At 34.8% G+C, this 27,261-nt stretch overlaps 1 protein-coding gene across 1 annotated transcript; it reads left to right on the top strand.

Annotated features, from left to right (window-relative positions):
- The first annotated feature begins 6 nt into the window (after positions 1–6).
- Positions 7–27,261, top strand: LOC115448877. Its single transcript, XM_030176466.2, has 5 exons — positions 7–237; positions 23,043–23,180; positions 23,621–23,728; positions 26,671–26,835; positions 27,254–27,261. Exons 1-5 carry the CDS (start codon positions 12–14, stop codon positions 27,259–27,261), a joined length of 645 nt encoding a protein of 214 aa, XP_030032326.2. The 5' UTR covers positions 7–11.

Genomic DNA, 27,261 nt, shown 5'->3' with positions numbered 1-27,261 from the left:
GACAGTATGAGATGAGCACGTTGAGAATGGAGAGGCCAGGTAGACGCGGTAAGACGGGCTCGCTGAGTGGTCTGTCGGGCGGCGTGCCGACGGCGAACGGCGTGCGGCGGCAGCGCTCGCTGGAGTGGGGGGGCGACCGATACAGCAGCAGTGACGATGACCGCCCGCCGCAGCCGCCGCCGCTCGCTGACAGGGTGTTCGCCTCGCTCCTCGCTCAGGCCACGCAGCAGTTTGATAGTAAGTTATTTATAAGCCTCGATATTATACTTTATTACAGTTGACTAGGTGCCATTTTAACTAATAAAAAAACTTAAATCTGTTTAGCCTTCTTTATGGGATATGAAATCTGTCGATAGTCAAACTAGGTGGGACATTTAGAAAAATCAATTCAAATATTCTAATATATTGAATTTGAAAGTAATATATAATTTTTATCTACATCTTATTACCGTTATGGGGGCAGGCATCACTAAAAGAGGAAAGGACATAAGGTAGTAATAAAAAACAGAGGCTTATAACATTTGAGTAGGGGCTGCTCACCTAAGGCGTAGTAGGATCAGCTTGGAATTTGTTATTCACTGAGTGACACGGCCGAAGGTCCGCTCTGAGCCGTAACAAGTGGCGTCATTAGTAGATCTCTATACGAGCGGGGGCGCCGGTGTGCGGGGCGAGGGGGGTAAGGCACCGCAATTGATAGGGGAGCGCCCTGCGGTGAGGAAAACTTTACACGTAAACTCTGCGAAACCTTAGAGGCCGCGGTGCTCTGATGAAGTCATAGAGCGAGATGCATAATTTGATGGGGGGTCGTGTCACGTGGACCTTTTAATATCCTCGGCTATTGATGTACGCACCTACATATATCTACAGCAAAAGCAATTTAGGATGACCTTCATATTACACTGATACTTGGTAATTATATGCTTTTTCATTTTCTCTATGACTATCTGTTGTGTTCGTGGCCACTCTATGGTCACTAAAAAGTAAATTGTATGATTGACATTTGTCATTGTAATAAAAGAATATTATATGAAAATGTACATATTATAATTTCATTTACAATTAATACATAATATTGGCGACGAGGATATGGAACTACAAAAACTTCGAAGAATACGAGCCTCTATAAGGGGGCAGCTTAAAAAATTACAAAACTATTTAATACAAAATGAACAAGAAATTCCAGACTACGAATTAAAAGCAAGACTAGAACATTTGACAACTTATCAAAAGAAGTTCGACCAAATTCAAACGGAAATTGAATCGATAATAGAATGTGATGATCAGGTGGAGGTGGAAATAGAAGAAAGATATATAACTGAAGAATTGATAGTACAGCTACAAGTAAGGTTACAGGATTTACGCCCTACAACATCTATTTCTACACCATACTACGCAACACCTACATCTACATACGCTCGAAGCAGTGAAACGGTAGTACCGAAGATAATGTTTCAACCATTACAAAGAAAAAAGAAAGTTTTATAAATTTTACAAAAGATTAGAAATGTTTTTGCTTTTAAATAATTGCCATGACAACCAAACCAAAATGTACATGCTTTTAAGTTCTATTCCTCCAGAACTACATCAAAGAGCATACGATCTATGTGCACCAAAAGAACCATCTGATGTCGGTTACGCCGAACTTATTAAAATTTTAGATGATTACTTGGACCCAAAACCAAGCATGTGGGCAACTCAACACAAATTCATTACAAGGACACAAGAGGAGAATGAATCGATTATAGAATATACAGCACAATTAAAACGTTTAGCACAAGATTGTGATTTTAAATGCAAACACTGCAATAAATCGATTGCTGATAATTTTATCACACTTCAATTTGTCCGAGGTCTTAAAGACAATGACGCACGTGCTAAAATTCTTCAGAGTACCGATGTAACTGACTTACCAAATCTCATACGTACAGCAACAGCTATAGAAACAGCAAAGTGTGACAGTTCTTACATATCAAAAGCTACTCATATAAGTCATCAAATGCAACAATTAAATAAGAAAACCCCATTCAAAAGACAAGTTATAACAGTAAAAGACATAAAAGGGAAATGTTTTCGTTGCGGAAGTGAAGGCCACAGAGCTAATAATTGTAGATGTATTAACGATACATGTTATAAATGTAAAAGAAAGGGCCATTTAGCTCGTGTATGTTTACACCCGTTCAGGGGCAACCATTTGGTCCAATCTGAGCACGTGGAGGTGCATGCTGAGGATGTAGCCCAGGATATGAACGAGGAGTCGATTGTCGATGTTGGTATACCATGGAACATGAACGTCATTAGATCAATCATCAACGACAAATATATGATTAAGATCCACATTAACGACAAAATTGTTGAGATGGAGGTAGACACGGGAGCAGCTCTATCATCAATATCTTATAAAGATTTTAAGGCATTAAACCTCGATACAAAAATATTCAAAACTGACATTATCATGAAAACTTATACAGGAGAATTAATCAAACCGGTCGGAGTAGTATACGTGACATGCAAATATAAACAGCAATTTTTCAGCGGAAAGCTATATATTATCAAACAAAACGTTGAACCTATATTTGGTCGATCATGGATTAGACTTACAAATCTCAATTTAGCCAATATCAACAATATACGATCTAATATTGATACGAAACTTGACTCATTATTGGCTGAATATTCAAAGGTTTTCGATGGAACTCTTGGCTGTATACCTAACTACAAGGCAAATTTTTCTTTAAAAGAGGGAGCTACACCAATTTTTATTAAACCAAGACGTATACCGTACGCTCTAAAGGAAAAGGTTGACACGGAAATAGATCGCTTGTGTCAACAAGGAGTTATTACGAAAATAGACAACTCTGAATGGGGAACTCCTGTAGTTCCGATAGTTAAACCAAATGGAAGTATACGTCTATGCGCCGACTACAAAGTTACATTAAATAAGGTCATCAAAGACGACCAATACCCAATACCGATAATTGAAGACATACTCGTAGAAATGAATGGTGGTGAGATATTTTGCATATTGGACGTCAGCCAGGCGTACCTACACATGATGATGGATGAGGAGAGCGCCATGATGCAGACAATAAGTACACATAAGGGTTCATTCAAAGTTAACCGTTTGATGTTTGGTGTTAAGGTAGCACCTAACTTGTGGCAAAAATTTATGGATCGATTGCTGCAAGGATTGGCAGGAGTAAAATGTTTTTTTTGATGATATCATAATTCAAGGATCTTCAGAAAATCAACTCTTAGCAAGACTACGTCAAGTTCTTCAAAAATTACAAGAATATAATTTAAAATTAAATAAGGAGAAATGTCATTTTTTTAAGAAGAGCATTAACTATTTGGGACATACGATTGATAAAAATGGGTTACATAAAACAGAGACAAAGTTAAAGCAATTCTGGACGCCGAACGCCCTAAAAACATTGACGAACTCAGATCATTTTTAGGCATGGCAAATTATTATAATAAATTCATACCAATGTTCGCTTCAATTTCGTTTTCCTTGAATTCTTTGCTAAAGAAAAGGTACAGAATTCGATTGGACCATGAGATGTCAAGAGAGTTTCGACAAGATAAAAAAGAAATTATCAGTGAAAGGGTACTAATGCACTTCGATCCCAATAAACCAGTAGTACTCGCTACAGATGCATCCCCGACAGGACTTGGCGCCATTCTGTCACATAGAATGCCTGACGGCTCCGATAGACCAATCGCATTCGCATCTCGTTCACTCACATCAAGTGAAAAGAAATACAGCCAAATTGACAAGGAAGCGACGTCTATCTTCTGGGGACTTAAAAGTTTTTCAATTTCTGTTACGGAAGGAAGTTCATATTAATTACAGATCATAAACCGCTCACTATAATATTTCATCCCCATAAAACATTACCGGCAATGAGTACTATGAGGCTTTTTCACTACGCCCATTTTCTATCTGGTTTTGACTATACGATTGAATACAGAACATCGAGTGGCAATAGTAACGCAGACTACTTATCTCGATTTCCGGTAGATAAAATAGCCTTGAATATTATTGACGCTTGTAGCGTTTTTCAGAGAAACCAAATGAACACCATTACAATCGACCGAAAAAAGATAGCTGAAGAAACCACGAAAGACATGGATTATGATACACTGATGAAAGCACTGATGACGGGCACAAGTGTTAAAAGATATGGTTATAATGACAACGAGCTTACTGTGCAAGATGGGTGTATACTAAAAGGTACCAGGGTTATGATACCGGCTAGTCTGAAAAACACAGTACTAAACGAACTGCATAAAGGTCATTTGGGAATTGTTAAAATGAAATTACTTGCCCGTAGTTATGTTTATTGGAAAAATATAGATAAAGACATAGAAAGTCTAGTAAGTCAATGTCGTGAATGCCGATTAAACCAAAACCAACCAACACCGGTACAAGTACATCACTGGGAAAAACCATCTGGTCCGTGGCAGAGGATACATATCGATTTTGCGGGCCCTGTTAAAGGATATTCCTTATTTATAATAGTTGATGCATACAGTAAGTGGGTGGAGATTATACCGACGAAGGTTACCATTAGCTCATGGTGTATAAATAAACTGAAGGATTTATTCACAACATTTGGAGTACCATTCACCTTAGTATCGGATAATGGTCGACAGTTTGTATCAAATGAATTTGAGTCATTCCTGAAGAATACGGGAGTCATACATAAAACGTCAGCACCTTACCATCCAGCTACTAACGGACAGGCAGAGAGATTCGTACAGACGATTAAAAAGGCACTGCATGCTGCCCGTTTTGGGCCTGGTACAATACATGAGCAGCTACGAGACATTAAGGAACATTTGCTAAGGACCCCTAGCGTCAGCAGTGGCAAGAGCCCATACGAGCTAATGTTCGGTAGAGAAGTACGCACCGCTCTACATGTCAAATTCAGAGGGAAGGTAGCGAGAGAGACGGCGAGATCATATTCCGTTGTAACCAGGAAATTCGAGATTGGACGTAAGGTGCAGTTTAGGGACTACACAGGCCGTGACAAGTGGGAATTTGGCAGAATCGAGAAAGTCCTAGGTCACCTACACTATTTAATCAGAACAGAGAGTGGCGAAGTACACAAACGTCACGTGGACCAGATCCTGGACTTACGTTCTAAAGAATAAGTAAAGGGGGAGGAAACTGTTGTGTTCGTGGCCACTCTATGGTCACTAAAAAGTAAATTGTATGATTGACATTTGTCATTGTAATAAAAGAATATTATATGAAAATGTACATATTATAATTTCATTTACAATTAATACATAATACTATCTATGACCTTTTGATTCCATTGCTTATGTTTAATAACGATCTATTTTAAAATTACTTTAATCTATGTTTTTCGGTGATTTTAGGTGTAGTTTTTGCAAGAAATAAGCTGTCTTGACCCGCAAAAGTCCATTCTTGGTGTTAGTTCTTAGAATAAAGATTCTGATCACGACCAATAATTCCCGGAGATTACCATCTACATCAAATCTCACAATTTTTTACGCTTTCACAACACTACCAAACATTAAAAACTATCAATTTTTTAGGCCTATGTTTTTTATTTCCAACGTTCTATTTTTAAAATATGTTTATAAAACAATACATTTAGGTTTTAAGTAAGAATTTATTTAACGTTTGATATTGCACAAATATTTATTTAAATTGACCTGCCACTAAAACGGATATTGTTTCAATATATTGTAAATTTTTGACGCACAAAATTTTTAATCTCTAAAATTTTTATATTCGACAATAAAAATTGATTTTGAATGATTGAACAAAAACAAAAAATTGTTACGGACGTGATTTGATTGTATTCGATGCTAAGCTTTCCAACATTTTAAGACAATGAAATCTACATGTTGACTAAAGAAAGGCGTTGCATTTTTCGACGGTTGCGGGCGCATGCCGACCTGCTTTGGCGTACTTGCAAATTTTATTGAAAAATATTCTATAAAAGTTCACCAACTGAGACTATTCATAAACTAAAACTTTATATTGTAAATTCCTTGTGGAAAACCGCATCAAAGGTCTCTCGCCGTTCGAGTTATAAGCTTACGGTCAAACCTTGCATTTTAGAAATGGTGTTTCTTGCGTGGTAAGGTCATCTGTATGCGAAATGAAGTATAATTTGTTAGGCAGTAAAATTTCGTCCCTTGATTTGTTGAGCAGCCGCGTGCACTTCATGCTTTACTTAGGTTAGGTTAGTTAAAAAAACTTATTCGCACTGAGTCTTAACATTTTCCAGTATAATGAAAGATACTTTTCTATCAAATTGCAGTGCAATTCCTTGAAATTGTATGTCCTTTGTGATGTAGGATATTGTAACTGTTTGTGGGAATTTGAGACTCTTACTATTAGGCGATCAGCTTGCTTTTTCTTTTTATTAATCCTTTATATTCTCTTTATAATATACATGAACACTAAAATATATATCTTCATAGTAAAAGTAAATATACTTTGACGCTTATAATCTTTAGTCGAATGATTTAGAACTTAAAGGAGTCTGCCTACATATATAACCGAATCATACTATGACCGTGATATGAACGTATTAGGCACGGAAAGAAACACGACAGGGACTATTATGCTCACTAGAACGTATCGTTATTTTATACATTATTTCGATGATTTGAATTATACAATATTCTTTATTCACATGGAACTTTGGTTGTACAACCAATACGTAGGTAATATTATTTCTCGAACCAATATGCTGTAGCTACACATTAGGTTTGTTTATGTGAATCTTAATTTTAAAGGTTATTTCTTTATTCGCTCCCCTTAGATATACCGAACTAATGTAGCTCTGTAATGCGATAGTGACAAGCAATGTATGAAGGTGAAAGAAAGTTAAGTAAAATTGTCGCTCAAGCAAACATTTAATAGTCCAGCATTTGCCTGATCGCGCTCTATCTTTTACTTGAGCGCACTTTAATATATCCGCGATATGCAAAGGTATACGTACAAATATTTACCCCAACGAGGTCCATTATCATAAAGGTTCATGTTATTGCGGCTCAGATATTGCGCGTTTAGTCTTCTTTAGCTCACTCTATATAATAACAACAATAGCGTTATCTCTGCCCTCTGTAAACCGTGTATAAGTGGCTCTATTAGACGCATTCATTTCGTACTCGATGGATGCTTTTCTGTTCATCTTTTTATTTTTTACTTTAACAGGCTGTTTGTTTCGCAAAGAGTCATTGTTATATCGCAGTTCTTACTTTTGGCCAACTCGTCGAGACTTATTAAAAGCTAAGAGGAATAATACGTTGCTTACTGTTTTAATTAGTTTCAGTGGCATCTTGTGCTTTTATTTAAAGATTTATTTTGTTAGTGTCATTATATTTTACGTACTAAAGGAATGATAAAGTTGAAAAAGAAATGGTTTTAGGCTAAATGTGAAAATGTATAAATATTTTACAAATCTGCTATGAGACACCGACGCATAATTTCAATACATCTTGAATCAGATATGAAATCCTATTATTTACCGAATAAATCGCATACCAGCGTGAATTTAATAAATTCTTTTATTCAATATTGGTGCTAGTTACATTTTTATTATTGAATAGATGAGCATTCGATATTCTATTACGAATTTTGAAACTATTTGTACCAAGAAAAAGATACTAATAATTTCTGACAACACTTTTTTTTATTTAAGGTCGAGAATAAAAAAAATTGCCTAAATACTACGGTGCTATATCTATATAAGTTTATGTATTAACAGGTTTCAAAACTTGACATACTCAATGATCAATGACTAAGGGAAAAACTAAGCAAAATTTTCACCCAGCTAAACTCTGTAAATAAAATATACGTGGAAAGCGTGATCTATCTTTAACAATAACAAATGTCGTTTTATTGAAACTTTGGTACATTATAAGTTACACGACGTTAAAGACAGAATAGTTTCTAGTTTGTGTAACTCAAGCTGAATAATCTACGACGACAACCTATGACAAATGATCCTTTTAATTCCGAAAAAGAAAAATAAGAAGAAGAGTTGCTTACGTTTATACGTACATTTTTATATATATTGGGCTATACATTGGGCGTAAAGGATGTATGTACATTAATATAAAAATAAGCGAATGGAATACGTAAATTACACTATTGCATTTTGCGTTACATATGAATGTATCAATGAATCTCTTCTAGCTGAAATTCGGTCACTGCAGCCAATGTCAACGGAGATCAGCGAGGTACGCAGAAGATATTACAGTGCACAAGTGTGTGCGTAATACATAGCTTCAATAACATGTGCCCTCATTTAGAAGAAAAACAACCGTAGCCGGATAACGTTGTTTACCATAAAGCAAAGTACAGGCCCAGTATCCCTCGGTTACTAACCTGTGGTATGGTTAGATCAATCGGTTTTTAAGCTGTTATCAGCACAAGCAATGCGTCGAATAATTAACCTTGTAAGTTGTTAAACTTCACAAAATAATGTACTTTAATACATTTTGAATCTGTCTGAAATACCTCTTGTGCACTTCCTGGAATATTCGCCATTAGTGCATAAGCTGAGTTTCATAACTATGTTGTAACACAAATGAATTAATAAATGTATATTACAACAAGGGTAATTGCTCTTATTTATATTAAATATGCACCGCATTGTTCTAAATATAAATTTTCCTTATAAGAATAGATTTAGAGAATTAGTCGCCAATCTAGTTACATTACTTTATTTTGCTTTCAGTTCTTCTTTAATATAATGTATTTATAAGGGATTCAATGTCTGTTCAATTTCCTACTTTAGTGTGTAAATTCTAACATTGTGATACAGGAAGTATTAATAAGTTCAGGACTTGTAAGGAGTAAGCGCAAGCTTGAGAACCATAGTGGCTTGGTGACCTATCTTTAGATATTAGTTTAGAGAACACTCCCGTGTGAGAACTCCCGTCTGACACATTCACTGTAAAGGGGCCACGTATGTTTAAGTATCTTTCAATGCGAAAGTTCGTGTAGTTTGGAAACATCGTTGACAGTCCTACGCATTCTTGAGGCTTAACGTGATATCCGTTACTGCACTAATTGCGTCGAAAATGACCGTTGCAAATTTTTATCTAGTAGGCATGTGTACATAACTCTGTTAATAACTGTGACGCTTATTCATTGTTTCGAGATATCTAATATCATACACTCGCTTAATTTATTATGATGCATTGTGTAAAAGGAATTATAATTATGTTTTTTGATGCTATGTGAGTATCTTAAGACAAACTGGTTAAAGAGTGACGAAGCGATAAGTATGCGTAAGACTCTACTAGAATCAGCACCGTGAAGCGGAAAGTATATGTATGTTTTTGATTAATTCTTTAGTCAGACACGCCTTTTGTCCGGCACACTGGCAGTTATGAGCCGGCTCCGATGAGGTTCATATGAGATTGAATAATTTAGTAGGTTGCAGTGCGGGCGCGCTCCTCGGCTCCGTTCTGACATGCAAATGGCGGCTTTTTAGGGTTGTTACCAGCATTACCTTTGGCGATGTGCACTAATGTGATTAGTCCCGCCCTGTGGCGGTATTTGCCGAGCTTTAATGCACTACTACACCGGCCATTAATGCGTTTTCAAATTTTGGCGATCGATCGTCTGGCTCGGGCGGCGCGTTTCTATCACTGATACGGTGCACACTTCACGCCCGTATGAACTACGCGCCGCAGATACTGGTTTATTGAAACAGCGCGATGATTTCAATGTTTTATCTATATTTTTTTATAAAGACATAGAATAGAGCCGCATTTTGGTACAAATGAAACCTTAGCTTTACGTATTTGCGTTTTTATTGCGGGATATATATACAATATTCCGCAACCAAGGGCTGAACAGGCCTACTTGGTTGAACCAAGGAAACTGATAAATTAATAGATATAGAGAAGATAAAATCACGCGAATGATTCAATATATAGAGTTAACAGTATTTGTATAGTAATCACAATTTACGAAGATGCACACAAGAAGTCTACTACTAGGATGACCGTTAGAAACATCTATTCATAGAAATAACTCTATAGCGTAATAAATCCAGCTGTATTGTAAAACAACATAAAAGTGTGCCTATTGAACACCTAAGTGATATCACAGAATTCGAACAATCCGACTAATATTAATTAAATTAGTTGCAAGAGCAACTACGTGCCGGGGAATTCTTAAGGAGAGACCGAGAAGCACATACGGATTAAGTTTATACAAGTTCGCAGTGTTCTTGTTGACAGATGGGTTTCAGCCGTGTATAGGCGCTGATATACTAACGTATTGAGAATAATTTAATTCAATCAATGTAATAATATAACACTTAATTAATGTGTATTTTTATGCATTATTAAAAAAATAACATCATAAATAATTGAATAATTATTTCAGGATATAGTTAGAATGTAATGTAACGGATATAATTGTGATGTTATCGCACCTGTGTAAATGAAAAAAAATATATAATTAAATAAATAGTAAAGGACATGATATTCACTACAATATTTTTTTATTACATTAATTTATTAATTTTTAATAATGACATTCAAATTTTTTTATGATCTAATACTACGTAAGTTTATAACAAAACATAATTTAATAAAAGTAAAAATAAATGTAGGTTTTGTACAAGCCTTCGTTATTCTATGAAGGACGAACAAATCCCTCAGGATATAACTCAGCATGGATATTTACAAAGTACTCTTATTACAAGTTATTTGAATGCTAATAAGCTTTTAATACGCCAGACAGAGGTAAATAAAAAATGTCTACGTACCAGCACAATAGTAAGCGAAGATTGGAAACCACAAGTTGGCTAAGGTAGTTCCCATTTCATTTCGTATTTTTCTCCTTACACAAACGGTATCGACGCGGCGTTGTTATTAGAGGGAAGCCCAGTAAGTACGCAATATCTCCTGTGGCGTTCCGCAAGAATCCTCACCGCAGCTAGGCCCCGTTATTGCATGGAAATTCTTCGGCGTGCAACTTCATTGAGCGACTCTTTTGTATAAAGGTTTCCGCGCAATGTTCCCAGGTTATTGTTTTTCAAAAGCGGAGGGAGGCACCTGATATTACCTTTCCTGAATCACAAGCAGTTAGGTTTATTCAATTAAGCGGAGCACGCGGACCTTTGTGTTGAAGGCACGTATGAAAAAGCCTGTCAAGTGCGAGCCGACCCCTAAACGTGCAAGCATGAACTTTTTTGTACGTGAGCATAACTTATTGATAAAAATTTATAGGAATCCGTAACGGAGGCGGCGGTAATGTCCCCGAATGTGTTATTATGACGTCACCACATTTTTACGTTTGATTCGAGCCATATTCTATAGAATTATGATAAATGTTTTCGTCGTGACAGGTGGTTTTTGCCAGTAGATGTTGGGGGCGAGGTGCGCTTTGAAAACCTTATTGACATGATATTATTTGATTTCAACAAATAGCATGATTATTTATATGTCGCTTTATTAAATTGTACAGATGCGTATACAAAAACGGTTAATATTGGGTGCTCTATGTGATAGTTATTATTTACTATAACTTATAAGTAAGGTGGTGTGTGGAGTTTCTTTTGAACTAGCTATATCGCATAAGAGAGTAGTACAAGCTGATCTTTCAACTCGGTTTTCGGTGTAAAACCTAGTCACTTTTAGATTCACAAAGTTAACCAATTAATAGAATGGCACAATTGATTATATCTTTTAACAAAACCATAAAATTTTACGTAAATTTAGCTATGTAGACCCAACTCTACTGTCAACATCACTATGCGGGTTGTTATCACTTGAAACCATAGATAAGTTAACCTTCCACTACACGACACATTTCATTCCATTTAATAGCATAAAACTTTTATAACCATTTAAAATGTAGGTAATATTTATTTAACAAGACAAGCAAATATTACTTTTTAGTTAGCTTTAAATAATTGATAAGAAGAATAAACTGCAATGTATACGCATAATGAAGAAATAACACTTTTTATGTGTTGTTTATTACATAAAAAACAAAAACTAGAACAAACGTAAACAAACCTAAAATCCCCCTATGGGCATGGGACGGACTATAAAGCGAAAAATGAGTGCACCAGTTGCGCCTCTGTCCATGTTGTTACAAGCATTTAGTTGTATATAACTAAATGCTTAAATTTAGACGGAGACGTAGGAAGAAAAAGAATACAATCGTTAAATTTGTTTTAACACTTATTTGCAACTCGAAATGAAAAATGAATTGAAGAATATCTCGCGAGAGTATCGTCGAGGGATTCTATAAATCTCTTAGATTTCAATTGCAAAATAAATACTTTCTGGATAGTCTACATTAAATGCAATTCGTTGTTGAGTGCACACTGTGCACGGCTAGCACGGCTTCCAGCTTTCTCCAGGAGTACTCGATTGCAATTATTTTATCCGGAAACCGGTATTCACAATACTCACATTTAATATTCTTCGTGCAAGTAAATATTATTTAAAGTAGCTGAATATATTATAGCTTGTGAATATTGCCTCAAACATGCTTTCTATTCTTTAGCAATCTAATTTCTTTCAGTACGCTTTACTCTTAACGACAAAGAAATTATCTTCGAAATAACTCGGCTTCTAAGTGTATAAATATCCAAAATTATTCCCTTTGCTGTTCAAAAATAATTCATCTACTTAACTTTTTTCTTTTATGCTAAAATTCTTTGAAGTCGAGTAAAGCTCCCAAAAAGTAATTTTATTAATTACGAGTCAGGAATTCCACAAAGTTTCAAGACGGAGAGGTCCTTTTCTTTCACCAAGCGATCCATTATCTTATGAAGATTTAGAAATTCTTGCTGTGGGTTTCGTTCTTAGCGTCGCGTCTCAACCCTCGAACTCGCGCTAGCTTGCCGCAACACACAATAGACGTGATGTGCAGCTAGAAAATCGTGCATGCGCATACGATCTCAAGCGTTATTACATATCACAAAGTGGAAAATAATTGTTATGCTGCTGATTAATTTCATGCGCGAACTATTAACATTGTTTAAAGTTCGCCAAAGTTAATAAACGTGTTATCAAATTCGCTTCAAATGTATACCGAAGTCCGCAATGAATTTTGTGGAAGGTTAGGCAAGTTGGGCGTGCGCGGTGCGGCGACTCTGTAAGAAAACAAAGGGTGGAGGGTCGACTCGCTGCCCCGCGGCCATTTTCTCTGTAAATGTTGCCGTACTTCTCTTTGTCGTTTTGTTCGCCGGAAGGTCACGAGAGGGCGCTATAGAGCTCATTTATTCTCTTTACCAGAGCGCTCGCAGTTAACTTCGTGAAACCGCAAGCATGGGGGTAACAGGTAAGTAACTTTAACGGGTCATTAACATTTCAATTATGTTTTATTTACAAAACCAGATTTCCTGTTGATTAATGCGATTCCACTGTGTGAGCCTTAATGTTAGTTTTGAATTGCTCCCGTGAACTTTACATTTACAATTAAATAGAAAGCGTTAATGGATTAGTAAATATTAATTTAAACTCGTATAATACTTGATTATTATGTAAATGTAAAAATAGTAACTATACAAATAAAGAGGTGATAATTAATACCGTGTTACTATTTTAACAAGCGAGACATGACATACATTACGGATATTAACGCTTATTCATTAATGAAAACCAGGGGTGAGTAGGTAATTGGTAATTCTGTTTAGTTACCCAACAGGGTTGATTGAATATTTCAGACGATTGCCTAGCGGACAACCGGGTGGATTTAGCGATGTAGTACATATTTAATTATCACTCATGTTATTGAGGCAAACCTCCACTAACATCTTTAAGTAAAAAATATTATCCAACGAAGTATTGTCTTTAAATAGGGTACAACGATAGCCACTATAAATTGTTTATTTTTGTTCTAGGTAAGCTATGGAAGATAAGATGTTTTGTTTTAAGTAATAAGTAGAGTCAATTGTAACATTTACCTGGTACTAAATAAAGTTTATTATATTTTAAAACAAATACATCAAAATTACATCGATTTATTTATAACGCGATCTAAGCCATAAAAATGTTTTAAATGATTTATGCTAATTTAAGCCCATATTTAAGAAAAAATAATTGTATATTTTTTACCTTAACCACATGGACCTACAGAAATAAATTTTACATGTAAACAAATATATCATTTCTTGGGAATATTTCCAGTTGAATACGTGCACACTCAACAATACATTCTTATCTTTTTTTCCCATAGACTGAGTTCGATATAAAATGAATATATTACTCTTGGGTACTTACGTCAGATAATAGAGCTGTAGGCAGATCCGTACATGTAGCGTGTATGTAGATAAAATTTCAATAATCCCCATAGGTTTGCGATGAGCGGTACGCACGTGCCTCGGATTACTCGTAATTGATGGGGCCGGTGTCTAATCTCAGCACTTTGCTCCGTGAGCCATGCGCCAATAAAAACGTGTGGAGACCTATTATACCAGATTCTGTAATTTTTATAATTCGTTATATTTATGTGGCTAGATTAATGCCGTTTTCTGGTACGGAGTCGTTTGTTTTTTCCTACATGATGGTTTGAATAAATAGATTGTTGTTTGAAATTGAATAAATAGATTGTTTATATGTTTTGATTGTTTTTGTAATGCTTCTTTTAAACGTGTTGGTAGCAGTAGTAGCGTCTCTTTACATAGTTACTGATTTTTTTGAAATATTCTGAGGGAAATTATTTGGAAAATGGACGTATTAATTTTGATTATATCCATACCCTCATTTTAAAGACATTTAAACCGTATGCTTGGCCCATCCCTTCAATGCAAAAATAACTCCGAACACACGTTATAGAAGTAACAACGTTGGTTCAGAGCTGTGCACGAAGATAGTATTTTGCATTTCACCCAAAAAAGCTGAAAATTTCCCCTTTAACATTTATTCCTTAAGAGCGTAATTTAGTCGGGGCCCCGCAGTTGCGGCGGAGTACAATTCGCGTGAGCTCCTTATCTGCAGATATTTAAATTCCAGCCTGAGCCTCAAAATAGTTCAAATTAAATGGAGCTTGTAAATTAAGTGTTGCTGTCACGCAATCCTAGGGAAATAGCTCTAAGTGGTTTTTGTGGCATCTATTATTTTATCAGGCTTCGCTTAATGGTAGACTTTGTAAAATGTAAACTCAAGTTCAATTTGTCTTGTTTGTACCAAAATATGCTGTCAAAACCGGCTAATTAATAAGTTTCAAGTTGCGTGAGCGTGTTTTAATTTGCCGTGTGAGTGAAAAAACTTATTTGACCACTTTGAATAGTGGAAAGCGTATCGTGGAATCTTCATGGAATTAGTATTTGATGAATGGGCTTACTTTTGTATTTGACTCAATGATGACGAAATCCATATTATAATTCATGGGACAATGTATGGCTTATATAATCAATTCATTAATTATTACATGATGGACAGTATTTTAAAAATGATAGAATCATGCTGTAGACCTAATGATATTGTATGAATGGACCGAGTCTATCACATTAGGACCACCGCTTCACTGACAGTTTGCGGAAGCTCTAATAAAGCGCTCTCCTTTCAAATTTCATATGGGCCGGGAGCGCCTCCAGGAATTTTCTAGTATTTTGCGTGTATATAGGGCAGCACAGGTCACTCACTTGTATGTTCGCCAGCCTACGCTATAGTAAAAATAATATATTTTTAGTCCATTTTGGAAATTAAAATCTGATACGTCATGATTTTGGGCGCAGTACAGCGCTATGCAGTGTTTTAAAATTCAAATTTTCTAATGGTGTTAGTGTGACAAGGCAGATAACAAGTTAGTGTTAATCTCTAGATAAAGTTGAAGAATAAAACATAATCGTATTATCAAAAATTTTCATAGCTCATATTAGGTCTTTGAAATGTTAACGCTAAGTATTACATTGAGCTTATTCCCCATTATATCAACGAAAACAAAAATAGGTATGATGACAAACGGCAGACAGCTGGGTGGGGTGGCGCGGGTGGCGCGGCGCGGGCTGCCATCGCTCTCAGGGGCAAACAACCCACGATTGAATGTGAAAATTTAATTCAGGTCATTTTCATCGCAAGAGTAAAGAAATCTATTATTTTCCCTGAAGAGAGTTATTATTCAACAAACATTTTGACCTAGTTTCGGAAGAATAATTCTATCAGAAAAGTTATTCATCGTTTTGTAACAATACACGTACGTTGGCGCATTTAAACTTGTATTAAATGTATTCGTATTTAATTTTTTAGCAATTACGTATTCTGCAGAGAGCGGGCAACAATAGTTTCCATTTTATGCTATTCACGCCGAGCACGACTTCCTGCTCTCTGAACAACTGTTAGTAGTTGTTAATATTATCATAACTCATTGTTATTAAGCGAAAAGGAATGAAACTTTTATAGTTCTTGAAGTCTGGCAATTTTTGTAGGAAAACTTTTACTGCTTATGACGCTTTTAAAAAACGGCATCAAATACAATCTCTTTTCTACACGTCATAAATTTTATTAATGCTAAGTTTTGCATGGTTTTCTTTTATAAAATATCTATAAAGAATGGTTAATAGTGTTACAATCTACATATTATAATTGGGATAATTAATTTTGTAGCGTTGTTATTTTGAATTACGTAGCATTAAAATATTTATATGCATTAGCGAAGTTTATAATCAAACATTCTTAAATATAATCGAATTATAACCTATTTTCGCGAACTTAAGGTACGAAAGACTTTAAAAAATGCAAATTACGAAGGGGTGGCGTCGGGTGCCAACCGCCACACCCTGGCATTTAAATGCAACCTAACTTGTCAAAGTTTGGTTCTTTGCAAATGAATGTTAAGTCTCAGTCGGAATTATTCTAGGATTCTCGTAAAACTCACCCACTCTTTGTGTTTAAAGTTAGACAAAAAGGCAGCATTCTTGGTAAAAAATACGCTAGCGTTTTATAGATCAGTTGAATTAGTTGTAAATAATTTGCATCTAACTTCATGTTAACGTGAAGTCATATTTTCCACGAAAATAGTGTGTTGAAATAATTTATATTCTCCAACCTCCCGCGATAATGGAATTAATTGGGAGAATATATCTCTCTAACTTTTTACTTTTGACTAGGTGTGCTTTTTAGTGGATACAAATATTTTCGTTGAAGATATGAATGTGAATTAATACGGCTTTTATTTTAGTTTCGTAGGACCTGTTTCATGACGTTGTTTAGGTATTGGTATGATAACCGGAGAATTATCAAAAAAGATCGGTGCATTATCTCCCCCATACGGTCTTATAGACACCACGATAAGGTTCAATTTGGCCTATATTGTATAACATACTTTCACTCTTTGTTATACTTGGCTTTAGCCCACTTCAACATATAGCATGTGCAAAACAGTTCGTTGAATTCTATTCCGGGCAAATTGTACTAAAAACCCACAAGAAGGGTTGCTCAATATCCAAATCGACCTAGAAAGTCTCAATACAATCTCTATATATACTGCTACTAGCTCAAGCTAGCGATAAACCATTATAGAACCTTACTACGTTAAATAAATACTTTTAATATCGCACCTGACAAATACCTATCGAAGATAGGTATGATATTATGATTAAATTAGTCGATTAAATTTTCATATTCAATCTTCAGTTGTTTACTAGAGGGAGGCATCTCGGTTGTGGACCAGAGTGATATGCACGTGATTTTATACCGTAAGGAGGTCCAAGTAGGGTAGAGAATCACAGGAGATGATTGGTAAACGTTAGTTAAATATGTATGTGATCTATGATAAGAAAAAGTACTTGGAATTTCCAAATACTGTACGCAGTCCCGAGTGAATTTGGCACGAATCCTATAGCTATTGTGTTTACAACTATTATAATAATTTTAACCGACTTTAAACAAAAAAGAGGTTCTCAATTGTGAGTGTTTTTTTTGTGCTGGTTTGTTTGAGTCCTGTTTATTATATAAATACATGCATAGCATCACGCTTTTTATGGGTTAGCAGAGAGGTTATATTTTCACATTTTGCCAACTATAGGTCCCAAGTAATAAGCCGAGCCTATCGCCATTTACCGGGCACACTTACAGACTGGCCTGATACTGAGTAGAAAAACCCAATAGCCCTTTGCCCGACCCGGAATTCGAATCCGAGGCTTTGGGGCTATAGTCGTAGCGTGTATGCAATACTACTGCTACATTTACGAGGCAGTCTATTTTTACGAATGCAAAAACAAAATAAAACCGTTGTAAAGAAAATATTAACATTACCTGTATTGTAATGGTTACACTGCCGTATAATATACGTCTGACTAGTCACCAGTTCTAGTGAAAGTAACAAATTAAAATTGCTAGCTAACCTAGATAAATACATAAAAAACTATGCGAAACAATGTTAATTTTTAATTAGGCGCTGACTTTAAAATTGATAACCAGGAAATTGATTATGTTACAGTTTTTTTTTTGTGGTTTATTTGTAATATAATTAGTTATCATTTTATAGCAGTCATGAAATGATTAGGTTCCAATTTCACTAATCTTAGAATTATTATATGTAAATCATCATCATCATCATGATGACGATTTACATATTATAACAAGAAAATTATATTTGTATATAACAATTTAGCAATCGTGTAAGTCAACTGTCACTGACACACTATATGTATAAAAACAAAACTTTGACAGAAGCTCGTAGTCGTCATTTGTGACACGACTCTGCAACAAGGTGATAAGGTCTGTACGGCGCTTTTACTTTGTTGGAAATAGTTTTCGTAGGTCCCTCCACTGTGATATGTTTAGCGAAATAGGTTCTCTAATATGAATCATTTTATTGAAGCAGATAACGTTTCCAATTCATAAACATTTCTGTCGTCATAAAATTGCATTTGTAAACAGGCTGACAAGTTGTTTACCCCGCCCGTCCCGAGAACAAGCAAAATATTTTATACAATAGCCACCTTTACCCATATTTCATAGTCTAAAACCCCAACCGCACCCCGCGTCTGTAAATAAATAGCCGCCTGCAAATTCTATTACACTTCGGTATCACATTTAAAATTTAATTCAGAGTAAACAAGGTTGTTTTGTGTTTAATAGATGAATAAAATTTATTAAATATGTAAAATCAATTATAAAAATTCCATCCGAGAGAAACACAAAAGTATTCGGCTCGGAATAATAGGAACAGTATTTTTATTAACTGATCTAACGTAACCCACCCTAGCGTAAGGGTATAATTTTGTTTAAAAGCAGAAAATAAATGGATTCTACGAAACGTTATACATAAAGCCATAAATTTATCCAACATGATGTGAGTGTAATTAAAATTACGGATAAATCCATATTGTGAATTGTTTCAGTTAAGCGTATAAATAACATAGGTATGCGGTTAAGGGGCTTTTAGCGTAGTCGAGATTTTGCGTTTACATTATGCTGTTTCACCAAAAGTGACTTTCAGAGGTTGTAATGCTAATTGAGTTTGTAAAATCGTCGAGTAAACTAAAACAAGGTGTTTAGTTTCATACAGCCTTTGGCTACATACCAGAGCGCGTTTAACTTTCATTTAACGCTAAATTCTGACCCCTTTATAAACCAGTTAGGATACTCTTTTAAATTTCGTTTGTTCGTTTTGTTAAATAAAAGAAATGTCAAACGCAGGGTACAGCAAATAAAAACGGAAAGTAATTGTTGTTTCCAACGCAATGTGCATATCTTGTAACTATGTTGTATGAAATGCGAGTATTCTTTGTGGTTAACTTTAACAGGGAAAAGAAATGTTGCAATTAGCTATAGGGCATTTATTTTTTTATTAGTTTGAATTTAGGAGCGGACTATTCCAAATAGATACACAAACCTGTTTTTAAAGACGAATTTTCTAGGAAAATGTGCAAAAGTTCTTATTCACAGTTTATATGAGATGTAAATTAATAACAATATATTATTTCTTTCATTGGCGGTTCGATTCATTCATTGTTCGGTTCCGCCTAAAATAAAGGAATATTTCATTGAATATGCTTTGCTAACTAATATGCATAATATTTATATTATTTTTCCTCCAGAAATTAAATAAACTTTCTACAATGTGTAATTTCTTTAAGTGACTACAATTTCATTCTACATATACAGTTCACAATATGGTTCTTAAGTATGTCCACATTAAACTAAAAGAAAGGCTTTTCCTTATCAAATTTGCTGTCACTATGAATTGTGAGCAATATTTAACGTTTTTTTGCAAAAGATAAGGCCAACTAGCTTTGTTTTTGTTTGTAACTAATTTACTTTTTACTTCTCAGAGTTTTGTTATCGTTGACTACAAATTGTGTAAGTATTACATAACTTGGCCTTTTAATATTTCTAATGTAACTTTTCTTGAAAGTTCAACAAAGTGTAGACTTTAAACCATCTCGCAATATAAATAACTGCACTTACTTTAAGTTGGAGTGTTCTTACAATCTTATCCGACATAATTATGGTGGATTTTTATGATACCAATACCATAATATCATAAATTTATACTATTATATAACAAGTTATGTGTTAGGGTGGCAGTGATCATTTCCCATCAGGTACACCCACTTGCTTGTTATTTTACAAGAAAAAATAAGCAAGGTATTTTTAGTTATATAAAATACATATTACAAATTATTGTGGTTAACCTACTTTATTTATTTTAGGGAAATTCTTTATCCTTTCCTTTTTATCGTAGCAGGCAGCTTATAATAAGTAATACCTATTATTAACCGACTTCAAAAAAAGGAGGAGGTTATCAATTCGACGTGAATTTTTTTTTGTTTTTTGTATATTTGTTACCTCAGAACTCGCTCATTTATGAACCGATTTGGAAAATTCTTTTTTTATTCGAAAGAATTTCTCTCCAGATTGGTCCCATAAAATTTTTTTCAACATCGCTTCGGTAGTTTGGTGTTAAAATAAAAAAAAAACTAGAATAATTATGTCGTCCAAGAAAACGAAATCGCGAATTTAGTATCCTGTGACGTATTTAGTTATGTTTTTACATTGAGTTTGATTGACTGTACTTCTCAAATACTTATACATATAGCATCACACCTTTTCCCCTTTTCAGAGGTAGGCAGAGGTGTAACATTTCAGCGCGATAGTCGTACTGCGAGCGAAACACATTAGTTGTGTTTTTGCGTTGGGTTTAGTTGACTCTACTTCTTACATACATACATATATATAGCATCACACTTTTCCCCTTTTCAGGGGTAGGCAGAGGTGTAACACCACAGCGCGATAGTTGTACTGTGAGCCAAATATATCAGTTGTGTTTGTGCGTTAGGTTTGCTTGAATCTAATTTCTTACATACATATATATAGCATCACACCTTTTCCCCTTTTCAGTGGTATTCACAGGTGTAACTCCTCAGCGCGATAGTCGTATCGTGAGCGAAACACAACTATGCCATTGAGACAGTCTATTTTTTACTAACACAAAAAAGCAAAAAATAAAATTAATTTTAACAAAAAATTAAACCGCCTTCAAAAACCACTTAAACCCAAAAAATAATTCCACATAACAAGTATATATTGGATACCAATTTTGCAGTCGGTGCCTAATTAAAATTGCTAGTTAAGCTAGATAAATACATTAACGAATATACGAAAACAATGTGCTGCCAGCGTACAAAGTCAGCAAGTCAGATCGTCATCGGAGATAAACACACCACCGCAGCACAGCAAATGAAAGCTATTAAGGAAATATTTAAATTTGTGAACTGTACACTACCCAAATTCTTCCCCTGTTACATATAGCTGGTCAAATGTGGGTGTATTACACTCCCTGCATCGAAAAAAGAGGAAATAAAAAGATGAAACACCATACATGTGCTTGGTATTACATCTTTCACTGTGTATATTTGTTAGTAGTAAACGCAAACCTACTCCTTTTAATTGATTTGAAAGAAATTTAGATCATAGATGGACTATGCAACAAATATAGCTAACTAGCAATTTTAATTAGGCACCGACTCTAAAATTGGTATCCAATATATACTTGTTATGTGGAATTATTTTTTGGTTTTGAGTGGTTTTTGAAGGCGGTTTAATTTTTTGTTAAAATTATTTTTATTGTGTACTTAGTTTCTATCGAAACCATGAAACAATTTACACTTTTTGTAGGCACGTCTATAGGTAGCTGACTGAACATTTATGTTAATATTTGCGTATGTTATTAGTTTGATTGTATGTGTTTTAAGCTTAAAGTAAGGCATCGCCTCGGGCTGCGTTCCCTAAACTTACTGCTTGTTTCCACCGGCCTAGGTACACACTGTTATTACATAGTATTACAAAGCAAAGCTAACGGTATTATACAGAACTTTTTACTCACTCTGTAGCATATTTAAATATTTTTGTAATTAGATATGAGATCAAATTAAGATTTTAGAATCAATTTAATTTAATTAAAATTAAAATTAAATGGTTTAATGAATTAAACGGAATATTTGTCAAAAAAAAAACATGTTTGGACCATATATTTGTGCAATGTTTGATCTTTAAAATAGAATGGTTACCTTTTAACGCACAACATTAAAAAGTCACCGTTGCCCATCAACTCGGGGAGATTAGTTACGGTTTTTCTGTTAGAGTTGAATTAGATTAAACAACATGTAGACTCAAAAGGATTCAAAAAAGCGGTATTTTATTTTCAGTCTTACATGGCCCTTTATACGTACATATTTCTCAGACTTAGTTTAACAATCGGCTATCTACGGTAGAAAGGTATATACATATTTCAAAGTTTGTTTCTCTGACCTTCATTTTATAGGCGTCCTACATTTATAAAATTAGGCATATAAATGCCAGCAAATATAATTAAACCAACATCAGGGTAATTAAGTAATATACAATATTTACATTAAAATATTAATTACAAGGAATGTGTTTCATTCTTTTTTTCAATGATTAAGATGTTATGCTTTTTCATTCAAACCACGTTTATATAGCCGAGGCTAGAGCATAGTAGAGTATTAATAATAAAAAATAAAGGTATATAATAAGATATATAAGGTATATAAATGTAATGGCAAGATTGGCAGCTGTATAATATCATCATTGTGTTATAGATGAACAGAGACGCATCTATGGGTCGGAGTGCGGCGAAGACCCTCCGCGCTACGTCAGCAGCCCTCAGCGACAAGCGTCGCCTTTCCCGCTGGAGAGTACCAATCGACGCTACTACAGAAGGAATAGGAACTCTAAAGGTGAGCGCTGAATTTAATATTGGTTATAAGGTCGAGTTCACATAAAGCGAATGTGCGCGAGCGCAATGTTTGTAGTAATATTTATGTAGAAGAGGCTGTAAACTGAGGCGACGAAGTCTCTTAGTAAATAATCACGGAATTTAAATTTCAGCGGAATGAAATACGCGTTACCGGTCTCCAAGTGTTTTTTTTATTGCTTAGTTTGAACTCATATTCAAATAGTCGACATGTATAAAATTCCTACAGAATAAAAATATAATGTAAATAATAAATATGAAATTAATACCTTCTTTTAAAATAGATCTTCTATTTAGAACGTGACAATATTAATTATAGATAATTGAAAAGTACGTAGATATTTCTTCATTCCACAATTAAGACATAGCTTTGGCATAGCAGAATGAGCCAAAATAACTGTATTTATTTTGTTTGCCCATTAGGTGAAGAAATATTCAGCGGGGAGACAGGCGGTACTCTCTCACGCCGTCGTCGCGATGATTTTGCGCACGATAACAACGTTAGAAATGCCAGACTTTGTCTCAACAACGGTAAAATGCAACTTTAAATTAAAGTTACCTTTTAGTTTTTTGTTGTGAGTAATTTATTTAGTTATTGAATATTTTAAAACCGACTATATGTTTTCAAACTGGATTTGGACACAAAGAGTCACAATATAAATAAAATTCAATGAATGATTTTTTTACATTAAAACGATATCTTAGTATGTTCCTTATAAAAGTTTGGGTCTTCAGAAATCGTAATAATAACTCGCAAAGCGAAAGAATTTCACTTCATCTTGATTTTCTAAACGACGGTGATAATATCCCGGTCAATCCAAATTATGCAGCAGACAAAATTGTTTATAGTGTAGTTCGTATTTCATAATGTGTATCTTTTTAATAATTAAATAAACAGTAGCAATACAATATATCCCGATACTTGACATTATCTAATTCAACTTTGAATTGCAAAGTAAGTAGTAAGTACTCCGCTGCTCACCCTGGGATATAACATATTAAGTCTCATAATGTCCAGTAATTACTCTGGCTACAATATTGTTCAAACCGGAAAACAACAGCACATGCAAATTGCTTGGCGATAGACATTGATATTGCAGTGGTATCTAGGTAGATACCTAGACGGTCTTTCGCATTTGAGAGTTATGCAATAAATTTTTCACTACGTATAAAATTTGCCAATTTTATACAATAGTTATGGCATGTCTAGTTGTTAAAATCAAAATTTCAAACTAAAGCTTTCTCTGTCACCAATACATTTCGCAGGAACCTCATAGATATCAAATATCATCAAATTTTACGTATACTAGAATAAATGTAGGTAATTTCTAGTCGAATTTAAAAAAGGAGGTTCTGTAATCGACCTATATATACATCTGTATGTATGTATATAACTTATATGTACAACAAAGTAATACCAGGATATTACTTTACATTAAATATCTATTTAAAATGTTTAAAAGTGGCATGTAATTGAATAGGAAATGTATTTAGGTTTACATTCCTGTCGAGTTATTGTTAGCATTCTGCACTACCTATATAATGTAGTTATAAGCTTAATACGTAGGAGGGTGCATGCCTTTGATAAGGATGTTTGGCATTGTTTCCCTGACGCACGTGAGTGGTACGTAGCTATTCACTCGTCTAGAAACACTCCTGATATCCTTTAACGTTCGAATATTATAATCTTTACCTGCGAGGTCAACTTGGCTTAAAATGTTATGTGGAACCGCGTTTTTTTTAGATAAATTTAGTGCTTCTTTCACAAGTTTCAAGTAAATTTTATTTCTCAGCTATCGCATTAAACCGCTAATGTAGGTAGTACCCATTTTATTACCATACATTACGGATTATAGATCGGAGCTTGGTTTTTGTATTTTACCGGCTTAAACATTTATCTGAAGAGTTAAATTTACTAAGAAGTTGTGAAAGAGACCCATAGTCACATAAATGATTACATTGCTGATATGAACTCTTAATCTCAAAAAATAATTTGGAGTATTGAACATCTCCAGCTATTCATTATGTTTTAAGTAATTACAGTAATGTCTTACTGTTTTAGAATTTTCTTACATTCATCGATAAGATACACCTACAATTTAATTCCATTAGTATCGGAAATATAAGGTCATCTCTCTTTGGTAGGTTTATTACCCAAATAGAGAGAGTACTGTATCGGGTTCCATGAAATTTAATAAACAATACAAAACTATATTGTATAGCAGTCTAGTATCCAGCCATAATAGGGTTAAGAGAAAGAAAGAAGGAGCGACTATAAAAAAATATTACAAAGTTATAGTTTGAAGATTATATAAAGACAAGTATAATATAATATGTTTTATATAGATCTACACAATATTATATTATATTCACGTAATTTACCATAATCTACTTACTGTGAATTATGTTAGCAATTTAATATATATCAGAAATGTGCTACCCAATAATCAGATTAACATTCCAATGGTTTGCATTGGAATGGTATTTCATGTGTATCCATTTTTGAAATGCCGTTCACATAATTTGACTAAATTTTACAAACATGTTTGGAATTAACGGGTGCTAGTGATTTCAGTACACATTTTTAACTAAACACAGAATAAAAGATTGTCTAATAGAACTTTGATAACACAAAGTCGTAAAGGACCGGTGGGTGACAGGATCATGTCCTGGGCACCTGTTAAGACACTTTTGACGTTCCATTTGCAATACAAAATTACATTTAAACTGCTTGGCGCTTGCACTGGAGCTCTTGTAAAGGCAGTCTACATTAATATGCACAAAAAGTAAAGATTTAACCTTCCAGTTTACAGGGTAGTAACTGTTTCATATACAAGAACCGGTAGGGAGATAAGTAGGCCGCTGGAATGTCTGTTTCTACCGTCAAGTAACTTTGTGCAATGTACAAACACCGATGTGTTCCGGTTTGAAAGACATTGTAGCCAGCATAAATACCGGGCATTATTAGATTCAACATAGAATGTATCGGGACTGCCTCGGTGGCGTAGTTGTATTGCATGTCCGGTACAATAGCGCTCTGAGGTCCTGGGTTCGAATCCCGGGTCGGGCAAAGTGATATTTGGGTTTTTCTGCTCAGTATCAGCCCGGAGTCTGGAATTTGTGCCCGATATGGCGATAGGCTCGCCCCCTATCACATCATGGGACGGAACATACTTGGCGAAAAGTGGGTGCCCTAGTTGCGCCTCTGCATACCCCTTCGGGGATAAATGCGTGATGTTATGTATGTATGTATGTATCGGGGTGACGAGCGCAGTCTAATGCCAGAGAGTGGTTTATTATAAAATATCCGTATGGAGTTGCTACTCGTCGTTTCGCTTAACGTTAGGTAAACCGGCTAGTTCCGTCACCCATTGGTGTTTCATTCCTATGTTTTTGTACCTACATTCAATGCAAATAAAAGATTATGATTATAATAAAAAAATGGATTTCGAAGATTTTTTAAAATGCCATAGGTAATCCAACATCTGTGAGTGGGCAGACGAGCGAACGTGAATGTGAGTCGCCACCAGAGCCGGCCCCACCAGAGGTGCCGCCTCGTGGACCTTCGCTCCACGTCACCCTGCGACACCGCCCCTGCGAACAGAACAACGATGCTGATCGACTCTACTTGTCTGAAGGTAAGTCTTATTGATATGTAAATTGAGATATTATTACTAATTGGAACGTAATGGAATGCTTTACTGTTTCGAATTTTTATTCAGTATTTTTTTTTAATATTATAGCTAATATTAAAGGCAAAGGTCTTTTTAAAACAGAATTGTATTATGGTATGTAATAAATATCTGTTGCTGAAACATTTAATTCTATCTGCAAAATTCCACATACACTAGAAAGTGATAATAATTGTTTTTCAAAACAATTGTTTATTGCTGTTTTATGTATGCGTTCCGACTTTCGCTCAAATAGGATAAATCATATACTTATTTAATTCTTTTGTCGTTAAGTAAAACTAATTCCAATACGTCATTAAATACTCGGGCTTTCATTATATAACGTGAAAAGTGTTCAATATAAATCGATAATTGTCTTCGTCAGATGTCTGA

Source organism: Manduca sexta, chromosome 22 (genome assembly GCF_014839805.1).
Source record: "Manduca sexta isolate Smith_Timp_Sample1 chromosome 22, JHU_Msex_v1.0, whole genome shotgun sequence".
NCBI classification, from domain to species: domain Eukaryota; kingdom Metazoa; phylum Arthropoda; class Insecta; order Lepidoptera; family Sphingidae; genus Manduca; species Manduca sexta.
The sequence above is the reverse complement of the archived record's forward strand: the minus strand, read 5'-3'. Positions and strand labels throughout refer to the sequence as shown.